Source organism: Perca flavescens, chromosome 13, assembly GCF_004354835.1.
Source record: "Perca flavescens isolate YP-PL-M2 chromosome 13, PFLA_1.0, whole genome shotgun sequence".
Taxonomy (NCBI): Eukaryota; Metazoa; Chordata; class Actinopteri; order Perciformes; family Percidae; genus Perca; species Perca flavescens.
In genome coordinates, this window is record NC_041343.1 from 31,527,191 (window position 1) to 31,542,190 (window position 15,000).

Here is a 15,000-nt window from a genome sequence, read left to right on the forward strand (position 1 = left end):
AGTAACTAGTAACTAAAGTAACTAGTATTTAAAGCTGTAACAGATGAATGTAGTGGAGTAACTAAAGTAACTAGTAACTAAAGCTGTAACAGATGAATGTAGCGGAGTAACTAAAGTAACTAGTAACTAAAGCTGTAACAGATGAATGTAGTGGAGTAACTAAAGTAACTAGTAACTAAAGCTGTAACAGATGAATGTAGCGGAGTAACTAAAGTTACTAGTAACTAAAGCTGTAACAGATGAATGTAGCGGAGTAACTAAAGTAACTAGTAACTAAAGTAACTAGTATTTAAAGCTGTAACAGATGAATGTAGTGGAGTAACTAAAGTAACTAGTAACCAAAGCTGTAACAGATGAATGTAGCGGAGTAACTAAAGTAACTAGTAACTAAAGCTGTAACAGATGAATGTAGTGGAGTAACTAAAGTAACTAGCAACTAAAGCTGTAACAGATGAATGTAGCGGAGTAACTAAAGTAACTAGCAACTAAAGCTGTAACAGATGAATGTAGCGGAGTAACTAAAGTAACTAGTAACTAAAGCTGGAACAGATGAATGTAGCGGAGTAACTAAAGTAACTAGTAACTAAAGCTGTAACAGATGAATGTAGCAGAGTAACTAAAGTAACTAGTAACTAAAGTAACTAGTATTTAAAGCTGTAACAGATGAATGTAGTGGAGTAACTAAAGTAACTAGTAACTAAAGCTGTAACAGATGAATGTAGCGGAGTAACTAAAGTAACTAGTAACTAAAGCTGTAACAGATGAATGTAGTGGAGTAACTAAAGTAACTAGTAACTAAAGCTGTAACAGATGAATGTAGCGGAGTAACTAAAGTTACTAGTAACTAAAGCTGTAACAGATGAATGTAGCGGAGTAACTAAAGTAACTAGTAACTAAAGTAACTAGTATTTAAAGCTGTAACAGATGAATGTAGTGGAGTAACTAAAGTAACTAGTAACTAAAGCTGTAACAGATGAATGTAGCGGAGTAACTAAAGTAACTAGTAACTAAAGCTGTAACAGATGAATGTAGTGGAGTAACTAAAGTAACTAGCAACTAAAGCTGTAACAGATGAATGTAGCGGAGTAACTAAAGTAACTAGTAACTAAAGCTGGAACAGATGAATGTAGCGGAGTAACTAAAGTAACTAGTAACTAAAGCTGTAACAGATGAATGTAGCGGAGTAACTAAAGTAACTAGTAACTAAAGTAACTACCATGGACTCTGTAACCTTGGTTACCTTGTTTCAAGCCATTCTAGCATGGTATAGAAAGCCTGCAGGAAGACTCAGCTCGATTTATGCCAGTTCTCATTAATATTCAACAAACTAAGCTGTTTGAATCTGATTGGCTAACAGCTAGCCAATGAGAGCCTGGCTGTCAGAATCCTTTACCCAGCCCAACTGGGCGAGCTCATGAATAGTAATGAGCTCAGGTAGTATGATGTCAGACTGACAAGCTTTTGTGATTGGTCTGATTTCTCTGCTTATTTCTGTTCAGTGGCTAGAGCTGACAGAGGAGGTAGCAGTTTATTTTCACATTCACAACATAACACAAACACACATATGGACCGGACATATCTAAAAAAATGCAAGTAAAAACGGTTTTCTATGGCAGGGCACCTTTACTAACTCTTCTTTCATCATCATGTCTTCATGTTTGTCTTCCAGGATGAAGCGAACAACTTTCCTGCTGGTGTTTGGAGCAGTGCTGAGCTTCTGCCAGGCTCAGGTATCACAGCTCTACATGTTACATACTGTTATTCTATATTTTATCATCATGATTATACAAATGTTCAGCATCTGTCAGTGTCCACTAACAGTTGTGTTGTTGCCGCTGAACGACTGATATTATTATTTTAAGTGTGTGACAACATTATGGGATGGATCCCTACAGAGATAGACCTTTTAGTTAAAGAGTAAGATCCTTTTAGTTTAACATGAAACAGCCCCGAAATCACCATCACCAAACTCCACCAGACTCCATGTAAATAATCAGGACTTTTAGCGTGTATAGAGCCAGCATATCTCCACCAGACTCCATGTAAATAATCAGGACTTTAAGCGTGTATAGAGCCAGCATATCTCCACCAGACTCCATGTAAATAATCAGGACTTTAAGCGTGTATAGAGCCAGCATATCTCCACCAGACTCCATGTAAATAATCAGGACATTTGGAGTGTGTATGGAGCCATGCATATCTCCTATTCACGCTAAAAGTCCTGATTATTTACATGGAGTCTGGTGGAGATATGCTGGCTCTATACACGCTAAAAGTCCTGATTATTTACATGGAGTCTGGTGGAGATATGCTGGCTCTATACACACTAAAAGTCCTGATTATTTACATGGAGTCTGGTGGAGATATGCTGGCTCTATACACACTAAAAGTCCTGATTATTTACATGGAGTCTGGTGGAGATATGCTGGCTCTATACACGCTAAAAGTCCTGATTATTTACATGGAGTCTGGTGGAGATATGCTGGCTCTATACACGCTATAAGTCCTAATTATTTACATTATGAACATGCTGCTTTTGGGGGTTGCTGTTGCCGTGGTGATGTGTGTTTTTTGGGTCTGTTCCAGTCGGACTCCGGCGGCGAGGAGGCGGGCGGAGAGGAGGAACACGTGGACCTCTTCACCACGCCAGCGGCTAAACTCGGCGCCGCTGCCTCCGACTTCGGCTACAACCTGTTCAGGGCGCTGGCGAGCCGAGAAGCTGCCGCCAACGTCTTCCTGGCCCCCGTCAGCGTTACCGCGGCAATGACGCAGCTCGCCATGGGTTAAGAACACACACACACACACACACACACACACACACACACACACACACACACACACACACACACACACAGATACACATATAGATATGCGCACACACACACACACACACACACACACACACACACACACACACACACACACATATATACACATATAGATACACACACACACGCACCTAGATACACACACACACGCACATAGATACACACACACACACATACATAGATACTCACACACAAACACACATGTCTGTATTACTATATTTGTGGGGACTTGTCATTGACATAATGCATTCCCTAGCCCTTACCCTAACCTTAACCATCACAACTAAATGCCTAACCCTAACCCTTACCCTAACCTTAACCATCACAACTAAATGCCTAACCTTAACCCTTACCCTCACCTTAACCATCACAACTAAATGCCTAACCTTAACCCTTACCCTCACCTTAACCATCACAACTAAATGCCTAACCTTAACCCTTACCCTAACCTTAACCATCACAATTAAATGCCTAACCTTAACCCTTACCTTCACCTTAACCATCACAACTAAATGCCTAACCCTAACCCTTACCCTAACCTTAACCATCACAACTAAATGCCTAACCTTAACCCTTACCCTCATCTTAACCATCACAACTAAATGCCTAACCCTAACCCTTACCCTAACCTTAACCATCACAACTAAATGCCTAACCCTAACCCTTACCCTCACCTTAACCATCATAACTAAATGCCTAACCTTAACCCTTACCCTCATCTTAACCATCACAACTAAATGCCTAACCTTAACCCTTACCCTAACCTTAACCATCACAACTAAATGCCTAACCTTAACCCTTACCCTCACCCTAACCCTTACCCTAACCTTAACCATCACAACTAAATGCCTAACCTTAACCCTTACCCTCACCCTAACCCTTACCCTAACCTTAACCATCACAACTAAATGCCTAACCTTAACCCTTACCCTAACCTTAACCATCACAACTAAATGCCTAACCTTAACCCTTACCCTCACCTTAACCATCACAACTAAATGCCTAACCTTAACCCTTACCCTAACCTTAACCATCACAACTAAATGCCTAACCTTAACCCTTACCCTAACCTTAACCATCACAACTAAATGCCTAACCTTAACCCTTACCCTCACCTTAACAATCACAACTAAATGCCTAACCTTAACCCTTACCCTAACCTTAACCATCCCAACTAAATGCCTAACCTTAACCCTTACCCTAACCTTAACCATCACAACTAAATGCCTAACCTTAACCCTTACCCTAACCCTAACCATCACAACTAAATGCCTAACCTTAACCCTTACCCTAACCTTAACCATCACAACTAAATGCCTAACCTTAACCCTTACCCTAACCTTAACCATCCCAACTAAATGCCTAACCTTAACCCTTACCCTAACCTTAACCATCACAACTAAATGCCTAACCTTAACCCTTACCCTAACCTTAACCATCACAACTAAATGCCTAACCTTAACCCTTACCCTCACCCTAACCATAACCTAATTCTAACCCTAATCCTAAAACCAAGTCTTAACCCTCAAACAGCCCTTTAAACTCGTGGGGTCCAGCATTTTGGTCCCCACGAGGCTGTGCAGACCCCACAAGTATACTGTAGTCCCCGGTTTTTGGACCCCACGAATATAGTAAAACGGGTACAAACATACACACACACACACACATACACACACACACACACTTTTGGTACTTTTTATAACATTTAGTCACTTTTTATGAATATCTTTAGCGCGTTTTCAACGGTTTTGACTTATTTTAAATAATTTCTGCAGATTTTCCATTAAAACATGCTTCTTTGTTTACAGCACACATTGGACAAAGTGTAAACAAAGTAGTATAGTAGTATAGTAGTATAGCTGTGTGTTTCAAATTAAAATATGAAAACTCACTGAACCCCGGGGCAGGACGGCCCGTATTGCTGTGGAAGACTTCCCCCCCCAAAGGTCTTTGTTTTGTCCGGTACGTTGACGTGGTGCCTTGTGTCCCCCAGGAGGGTCTGAGCGTGCTCAGAGACAGCTGTTCCGGGCCCTGAGGTACCACACCCTGCAGGACCCCCAGATCCACAACACCCTCAGAGACCTGTTGGCCTCGGTGCGGGCGCCCGGGAAGGGCCTGAGCACGGCCGCACGCATCTACCTGTCCAGACGTGAGTTCACACAGGGCCTAAAGTCTTGTATTTACATGTCTACAGCACATTTATGTTTAGTTAAAGAGTAAGATCCTTTTAGTTTAACATGAAGGAGCCCCAAAATCACTATAACCAAACTCCACCAGACTCCAAACTCCACCAGACTCCATGTAAATAATCAGTGATTTTATCAGCGTAAAACACACTTCATTCAAAGTGGACAGAAACTAAATAAAACTATCAAAAGCCGTTTTGGTTCATCTTTCCACTGTTCCAACAATCACCACTCTGGTTTGGTTGAAATAAAACGTTAATTCACCCATTTACATGTGGAGATATGCTGGCTCTATACACGCTAAAGGTCCTGATTATTTACATGGAGTCTGGTGGAGATATGCTGGCTCTATACACACTAAAAGTCCTGATTATTTACATGGAGTCTGGTGGAGATATGCTGGCTCTATACACGCTTAAAGTCCTGATTATTTACATGGAGTCTGGTGGAGATATGCTGGCTCTATACACGCTAAAAGTCCTGATTATTTACATGGAGTCTGGTGGAGATATGCTGGCTCTATACACGCTAAAAGTCCTGATTATTTACATGGAGTCTGGTGGAGATATGCTGGCTCTATACACGCTAAAAGTCCTAATTATTTACATGGAGTCTGGTGGAGTTTTGTGAAAATGATTTCGGGGCTGTTCCATGTTAAACTAAAAGGATCTTACTCTTTAACTAAAAGGTCTATCTCTCTAGGGATCCATCCCATAATGTTGTCAGACACTTAGAATAATAATCGGAGTCTGTCAACAGCAAAAACAGAACTTGTAGTGGACGCTAACTGACTATACTGGACCAATTTCAAAGATTGTTTTTCACATTACTCACTCACAAATGCATGGGGTAGCAGGGTCCAGGTTGAAAAATACACAAGATACCCTTTAAATGGTTCCATGACATGGTGCCCTTTGGATGCTTTTATTTAGACCTTAGTGGTCCCCTAATACTGTATCTGAAGTCTCTTTTATATAGACCTTAGTGGTCCCCTAATACTGTATCTGAAGTCTCTTTTATATAGACCTTAGTGGTCCCCTAATACTGTATCTGAAGTCTCTTTTATATAGACCTTAGTGGTCCCCTAATACTGTATCTGAAGTCTCTTTTATATAGACCTTAGTGGTCTCCTAATACTGTATCTGAAGTCTCTTTTATATAGACCTTAGTGGTCCCCTAATACTGTATCTGAAGTCTCTTTTATATAGACCTTAGTGGTCCCCTAATACTGTATCTGAAGTCTCTTTTATATAGACCTTACTGGTCCCCTTATACTGTATCTGAAGTCTCTTTTATATAGACCTTAGTGGTCCCCTAATACTGTTTCTGAAGTCTCTTTTATATAGACCTTAGTGGTCCCCTAATACTGTATCTGAAGTCTCTTTTATATAGACCTTAGTGGTCCCCTAATACTGTATCTGAAGTCTCTTTTATATAGACCTTAGTGGTCCCCTAATACTGTATCTGAAGTCTCTTTTATATAGACCTTAGTGGTCCCCTAATACTGTATCTGAAGTCTCTTTTATATAGACCTTAGTGGTCCCCTAATACTGTATCTGAAGTCTCTTTTATATAGGCCTTAGTGGTCCTAAGACCTCATAAAGGAGAAGATTCCTGATTGGTCCATCTGAGCTTTCATTTTCTCAAAGTCAGAGCAGGATACCCAGGGCTCGGTTTACACTTATCACCATTTCTAGCCACTGGGGGACCATAGACAGGCTTGGGGGGGAACTCATATTAATGTTAAAAAAAAAACTCATATTGTGTCATTTTCATGCCATGGGACCTTTAAAAGGTGGCTGATTTAAAGTCTGTTTTCAGGACTTCGTCTGAATCAGGAGTTCTTAACGCTCGTGGAGCAGCAGTACGGAGTCCGTCCCAAGACTCTTCAGGGAGGAACCAAAGATATGAAGGAAATCAACGACTGGGTGGCTCAGGAGACCGGTGGCAAGGTACAGCGTCTCCTGACCAAGCCCCTCCCTCGAAACACTGGCGTGAACACCGTGAGCGGCGCCTACTTCAAAGGTACGTCCAACGTGCCGAAGTCTTCCGTCCGGCTCTCCGTAGATTGGGAAGGAAAAGCCCGATAGCTGGTGCATCTCTTCGAATGTTCAAGGCTCCGGGTGTCTGTCTGTGAACAGGGAAGTGGGTGACTCGGTTCGGCCAGGACGGAGCCATGGAGAACTTCCAAGTTGATGGTGGGGCACCTGTCCGCGTTCCCATGATGCAGCAGGATAACTACCCCGTAAAGATGGGTGCTGACTCAGATTTGAGCTGCACGGTGAGTCGAGCCTGTCATCGGCCAATTAGGCGTCGATTTTGGTGGTGGGCACGGTGGGTACGCTTACCTACCAGATTTCATCATTTTGAGTCATTTTGTGCCCACCACTTTGTTTTGAAAACCTCATACTCAATTTAGTTAAAAATTGAGTATGAGGTTTTCAAACCCTCCATACACGCTAAAAGTCCTGATTATTTACATGGAGTCTGATGGAGATATGCTGGCTCTATACACGTTAAAAGTCCTGATTATTTACATGGAGTCTGGTGGAGATATGCTGGCTCTATACATGCTTAAAGTCCTGATTATTTACATGGAATCTGGTGGAGATATGCTGGCTCTATACACGCTAAAAGTCCTGATTATTTACATGGAGTCTGGTGGCGATATGCTGGCTCTATACACGCTAAAAGTCCTGATTATTTACATGAAGTCTGGTGGAGATATGCTGGCTCTATACACGCTAAAAGTCTTGATTATTTACATGGAGTTTGGTGGAGATATGCTGGCTCTATACACACTAAAAGTCCTGATTATTTACATGGAATCTGGTGGAGATATGCTGGCTCTATACACACTAAAAGTCCTGATTATTTACATGGAGTCTGGTGGAGATATGCTGGCTCTATACACGCTAAAAGTCCTGATTATTTACATGGAGTCTGGTGGAGTTTGGTGATGGTGCTTTCGGAGCTGTTTGATGTTAAACTAAAAGGATCTTACTCTTTAACTAAACGGTCTATCTCTGTAGGGATCCTTTCCTGAAAGTCTTGACCTTGTCTTGGTCTCAACACACTCTGGTCTTGGTGTTGACTCAGTTTAGGTGGTCTTGACTACAACCCTGGAGCCCACTTATCGGTTCGTTTCTCCTCCTCCAGATCGCTCAGATTCAAATGCAAGACGACGTCAGCATGTTCGTCTTCCTGCCCGATGACGTGACCTCCAACATGACGCTGCTGGAGGAGAGTCTGACTGCCGAGTTCGTCCAGGACCTCTCCATGACCCTCCTACCTGCCCAGGTGTTCCTCTCTCTGCCCGTCCTGAGGCTCAGCTACTCCACGGACCTGCAGCCGCTGCTCGCAGATCTCGGTGAGTCCAGTTTTCTCAAATGATGAGCTGAATGTTTACTCTTCCAGGAAGGTATTCCAGTGAAATGCTTTGTCCCAAACTTTTCACCACCTGCTCTCACAAAGGTGCACCAGTTTAAATGTTGCCCAGGGAAACACAAGCTAATGATGGGTTCCAACAATTAATGCATTTCCTCGCCCCCTGCTGGTTGACACCAGACCCACTCTCAGTTGTAACCTCCTCAACGGTTGTGATTGGTGTAGAGCCCTCCTCAATGGTTGTGATTGGTGTAGAGCCCTCCTCCTCAAGGGTTGTGATTGGTGTAGAGCCCTCCTCCTCAAGGGTTGTGATTGGTGTAGAGCCCTCCTCCTCAATGGTTGTGATTGGTGTAGAGCCCTCCTCCTCAAGGGTTGTGATTGGTGTAGAGCCCTCCTCCTCAAGGGTTGTGATTGGTGTAGAGCCCTCCTCCTCAATGGTTGTGATTGGTGTAGAGCCCTCCTCAACGGGTGTGATTGGTGTAGAGCCCTCCTCAACGGGTGTGATTGGTTTAGAGCCCTCCTCAATGGTTGTGATTGGTTTAGAGCCCTCCTCAATGGTTGTGATTGGTGTAGAGCCCTCCTCAATGGTTGTGATTGGTGTAAAGCCCTCCTCAATGGTTGTGATTGATGTAGAGCCCTGCTCAATGGTTGTGATTGGTGTAAAGCCCTCCTCAATGGTTGTGATTGATGTAGAGCCCTGCTCAATGGTTGTGATTGGTGTAGAGCCCTCCTCAATGGTTGTGATTGGTGTAGAGCCCTCCTCAATGGTTGTGATTGGTGTAGAGCCCTCCTCAATGGTTGTGATTGGTGTAGTGCCCTCCTCAATGGTTGTGATTGGTGTAAAGCCCTCCTCAACGGTTGTGATTGGTGTAGAGCCCTCCTCAATGGTTGTGATTGGTGTAAAGGCCTCCTCAACGGTTGTGATTGGTGTAGAGCCCTCCTCAACGGTTGTGATTGGTGTAGAGCCCTCCTCAACGGTTGTGATTGGTGTAAAACCCTCCTCAACTGTTGTGATTGGTGTAAAACCCTCCTCAACGGTTGTGATTGGTGTAAAGCCCTCCTCAATGGTTGTGATTGGTGTAGAGCCCTCCTCAACGGTTGTGATTGGTGTAAAGCCCTCCTCAACGGTTGTGATTGGTGTAGAGCCCTCCTCAACGGTTGTGATTGGTGTAAAGCCCTCCTCAACGGTTGTGATTGGTGTAGAGCCCTCCTCAACGGTTGTGATTGGTGTAGAGCCCTCCAGAAACACGTTTCGGTGAACTATTTTAGTACAATACGAGATCGTATACCGTCCGAGCCGCCATGTAGTCACGATGGCGCCCGTTTAGTGCGAGTAGGGTCCATCGTTTCACACTGAACTTTTTGACCGATTTTAGAGGATCATCTGGCTACTTTCAGTGCACCGACTTTTTTGCATTATCCACAGTGTTGGGGAGTAACGGAATACATGTAACGGCGTTACGTATTCAGAATACAAATTATGAGTAACTGTATGCCGTTACAGTTACAATTTAAATAGCTGGTATTTAGAATACAGTTACATTGTTAAAATCAATGGATTACATGACGATACTTCTCCGTCTCACGAGTTTATTCACTCTGAATAAATTAAGGCAACTTAATGCATTTTCCAGAAGCCCCGATATGAAATAGAAAAAAAATAGCTATTTGCGTGATCAGTCACAATGGAGTCGGAACCGGCACGACAGAGCCAGGGCAGCAATACGTTTCTATCTTGGAAATTCAAACAGCATTTCACATTAAAGAACGAACAGGGAGAATGAAATACAGCTAACTGTGCCGTGCAGCCTCTGCTTGCCAGCAACCAGCCTCCTTTCAGCTCCAAATGACTCCACCTCCAACCTGAAGAAGCATCTTAAAGTAAGTTATTTTGTTAATTAGCCAAGGCTAGTCGTCTGCTGTAGTTTTACTGGTCACCTTGCTATTTTAACATTGACGTGGGACTTTACATTCTCCTAGGTGCTGATGTACTAGCTCCAGAGCCGTTTAAAGACTATAGACCCGTTTGACATGCTAACTAACGTTAGCTAAAATTAGCTTTGTGGTATCTTAGACCGCGGTTAGATTTTTGTAGTATGCAGTTCGGGACTACCAATACAATAATCTATCTTCTTGTTCAGGTACACATTCAGCTGGTTGGAATAAAAAGAACACACCATTATTCACCTTATTCAGCCCCGCCCATTTTTAAAATGTCTTGGCCTCCGCTTTGTCTTTAAACTTCCGGTCGGCTAGCTACGGCTAGTTAGCTACATTGAAAACCCCGGCGAATTAGCATGGAGAGGCTAACATGGAAAGAGACGAAAATCATCATATAAAGATCGGATGGTGGGATTATACTTCGCCACCTGAGGCTAATGAACTCCACCGAGTGGGTAGATGACATGCGGCGGTGGCCTCAGGTGTCATATGGGGATATTTTTAATTATTTTGTGCTATCGATGGGTATCGATGGGGCGGCCATGAAAAATTACAAAAGCACAGAGGCTTATAAATATCTACACAGTGGAAAGGTCGGTCGTGTTTTGCATTGCGAGGTTGAGGAATATGTTTTTATGAAAGTTACACTAAGCATTACATTTCAAAAATAATTTATAATTAATACATAACTAGCTTTTCAATTTCAAGCTCATTAAACTATTAAAAAAAAGTTCTGTAACAGTTTTACTCTCATGGCTCCCATTATCCTCCGTGACACGCTCTCTTCCACTTCGCCTGACCATACTAACCATACTATTGTTTATTATTGCTCTTTAATAAAACAAAAGAATTTCTTATACGATTAATCAATGTAATAATTGGTAGAATACTCTATTATAAAATAATGGATAGCTGCAGCCCTACATTTGATTACTTTATGCTACTTACTTAACTACTTAAAACTACTTGTAATTATTAATGCCTATTGTTTTTAATGCCATTTGTTTTGTACTCTGTCAAAGCATTAACTCAAACATGAAATAAAATAACAGATGCTGCAAATGTCACGTTTATTGACCCCCTCTGACAAAGACATGTTTGTGTATTACAATACACAGGTATCAGTTCAAGTTTTGTATAGCGTTGTAAACATGGAAAAACTTCAAAAAAATATTAATTCTAGTCTTGTGCAATGCTCCTTTTCACAAAACATGTACATCACATTTCTGCATTAGAAGAAACACTATAACCAGGAGCTCATCCACATTTGTTGCTGTTGTATCCCTGTGTAAGCACCTACACTTACATGCCTTAAATGTCCAGGTGGAGTCCAGTACAAGTCATTCTCAGGTGATCATTTTGAATAAGAAAGTTGTACATACATGGTGTGCATAAGGTGCTGTTATTTTCACATCAACAAAGTAGAAAGAGCAGACAAAAGTTATGGTGGATGCTTACAATTGTTTGAAATGTGTATAGATTTGTAAAAATGAACTATAGAAACAACATTGTACTTGAACACTAAAATCTATGTTCAAGTTTTGTATAGATTTGTAAAAATGAACAATAGAAACAACATTTTAACCATGGGGTTAGGGTTAGAAGAGAAGGAGAAGTTCGGTGTGTACTAGACATTCAGGACACTGTGTTGCCTGGTCATAGAGGTGAGGACAATGGAGTCGGTCACTGACAGCATAGGCGTGATCTTCTACGTGTAGACATTCCCGCTGTGTAGTAGCATCACGGTGTGTCTCATCAGTCATCTCCTCATTTAGTCCATCATTTATCCCATCAGTCTCCTGGCTTGCAGAGCTGATTGAGGGTGTTTCTGTAGAAATAACAGCATCAGTAAGTAACCAATGATAAGGTTAATCATTTTTGCTGCCTTCCAACATAACCAGTCCTGGACATCAAATTATAAAGCCTCGACCTGATCCTATGTTGTAATGCTTTTTATTTATTGAGGTCAAGTCAAGGCATAGTTACGGGTGTAGCCTAAACGTCTGCATATCTGAATAAGTGAGAGTTTTATTCTGAATATTTTCCCCACGGCAGCATCCCAAAGCCTACAAACAAGCAATTAAGGAGAAATTGTCAGTCTGCCCACAACATTGCTCTGTGCAATTTCGTAGGCTACTATTCTCAGTGTGTCTACGGGACTAACTGGGAGGAAACGTAACTAGGAACTTGTATCACTAAATTTCATAGCAATCACTAACAACAGACAACTGCTAACAGACGATAGCATTTGCTATCGCTATTTGCGAGCATACTGGTATGGATTCAGCTCGGTTTAACTAGGAGGTTTCGAGCCATACGTCGTAACAAGCCACCAAACGAAAATGTTAGACAGCATAACCTGTACATAGTTTTGGAAAAAAAAAGTACTGATGTGATATTGCTGATCATACTCATTAGCCGCTAGCTGGCTAACGACTAGCAATATTGATAGCTGTTAGTGCTAGCAAAATGTTATCCTACCTGGGAGCCTGACAAGTATCCAACGAGCCTTTTTTGTCGTCGGAGTAACATACCCGAACCATTTCTCGGGGTATGGGTGTTGGTCTGATGGTTTGCCGTCCACAAAATGACAGGAACAGACGTAGGGCTTTTTCAGAGGTTTTCTTCAGGTTTAGCGCCTTCAGCCACATACGCCGGTCCTCATCGCTGGATGGCGGCGGATAAAGATGAAAAGCTGGCCCACAACATTCTTCCCTGGTTTTCCATTGTGGACTTTTTATCCAGTTGTTGTGACAGCCCCACACCGAACACGTAATGCTGGACATATTCTCTGAAATAGCTAGCTAATTTTCTCTACTGCAATGGACAGAGTTGCTCAACCGGAAGTTCCAAGACAAAACGGAACAAACATGGCGCCCCCCCCTTGTTGACGCGCGGAATAAGGTGAATAGGCCTGTTTAGTAAGCTGGATGTGATAGCCGCATTCCTACACTTATAAAACGCAATTCAATGTGGAAGTAATCCTGAAGTAATCCAAGTATTCAGAATACGTTACTCAGATTGAGTAACGTAACGGAATACGTTACAAATTACATTTGTGGGCATGTATTCTGTATTCTGTAACGAAATATACGTTGTGAAAGTATCCTTCCCAACACTGGTTATCCACACCACATGTATCAAACTCAATTTATGTTCACAATAGACTTTGGCTCGCCTATACGTGAGCCAAACCTAAAAAGACGGGAAACTGTTGTACAGACTACAGTTTGAGGCTAAGGGACTATTTTTAGCTGACTTTTAGGGCTTAATGTCGACCAAACTGTTTTGTGAGAAAGCTATATGAGACAGAAATAATTAGTGCTGCTCCCTCTTAGTGGATTAGTCGATTAATCGGTCATTTTGGTCTTAGTCAGCTTAGATCTCTTTAGTCCATTAGTCATGTCTGATGCTTTTTTTTCATGCTGAATTACTTATTTCCAAGAAACGTACGAGCACATCTCTGGTAAACACGAGAATTAAAGTGGTGCTTTTAGCACGACTCTTTGCGGAGAGACTCAGATTTACAGATATGTCGATTAGATCAACTAATCGGTACGAGGAGTGTTAGTCGACTAAGAATTTCTTCAATCAAACTGCAGCCCTACAAATAATTCAGTCAAAGGTATTATTCAACTTTTTGGTTGAAAAAAAATCATGTCAAACATGTCCGGCCCTTAATGAGATTCTCATTCTTCCAGTGTGGCCCTCAGTGAAGTTGAGTTCGACACCCCTGCTCTACACTATATACCATAAGTGGTTGAAGTGTGCAAGTAAAATAGTTGCTCTCCAAATGTCTTAAAATTTAGATCAGGGAAATAAAACGAAATTTGGACCTGTGTTTTGCTAAAATCCTGGATACTGTCCTGCCTGCAATCTGGCCTCTTGTTTCCTGTGTGGTATCTTTAATAGCAAAAAAAGGAAAAGAGATTAACAGCTGGCAAATTTGATAAGGTTTTTCATTTTGCTAAGGTTCTCCACTCCAAGGAAATGAGTGACGTTTGTGAAAGTGGGAAACAGAAAATTAATCCGATTCCTGTGAAGAAACAGCGAGTTAATTAAATCCTAATGAGACATCAGACTGAGCTGGTTCATATACTTTTTATATTAAATGGATTAATGTACCAATAACAATAATATACCAATAATTTTGTAACAATTGATGCAAAAAATAGTCAGGAATATTGTTGTTACGGAGAAAACTGCAGCATTTGGGCTACAATCTATAGGAGAGTAAACGTTATAGTATAGTAATAGTAAATAGTAAATTACTAGAATAGTAAAAACTGCTATACCACTAGCAAAAAGAGACAAATTATGTAATTTTCAGGAATGACGAATTGTAATTTCTAAGATGAATTGCTTTTAGATATTATTGTGATCTGACATATCATGAATTAAAAAAACATAAAAAATTAATTAGGATTTGTGTAGACAAAACATACAGTACAGGCCAAAAGTTTGGACACACCTTCTCATTCAATGCGTTTCCTTTTTATTTTCATGACTATTTACATTGTAGATTCTCACTGAAGGCATCAAAAATATGAATGAACACATATGGAATTATGTACTTAACAAAAAAGTGTGAAATAACTGAAAACATGTCTTATATTTTAGATTCTCCAAAGTAGCCACCCTTTGCTTTTTTTGATAAC

General features: G+C 41.4%; 1 protein-coding gene across 1 annotated transcript in view; it reads left to right on the plus strand.

Moving 5' to 3' along the window:
- Window positions 1-15,000, plus strand: part of serpinf1 (serpin peptidase inhibitor, clade F (alpha-2 antiplasmin, pigment epithelium derived factor), member 1) — a 24,589-nt gene that overhangs the window by 8,844 nt on the left and 745 nt on the right. Inside the window, exons 2-7 of the mRNA XM_028596037.1 lie at window positions 1,670-1,730; window positions 2,587-2,782; window positions 4,822-4,977; window positions 6,836-7,039; window positions 7,156-7,295; window positions 8,174-8,384. Coding sequence (XP_028451838.1) covers window positions 1,671-1,730; window positions 2,587-2,782; window positions 4,822-4,977; window positions 6,836-7,039; window positions 7,156-7,295; window positions 8,174-8,384 — 967 coding nt within the window. The 5' untranslated portion in view covers window position 1,670. The remainder of the gene's footprint in view (window positions 1-1,669; window positions 1,731-2,586; window positions 2,783-4,821; window positions 4,978-6,835; window positions 7,040-7,155; window positions 7,296-8,173; window positions 8,385-15,000) is intronic.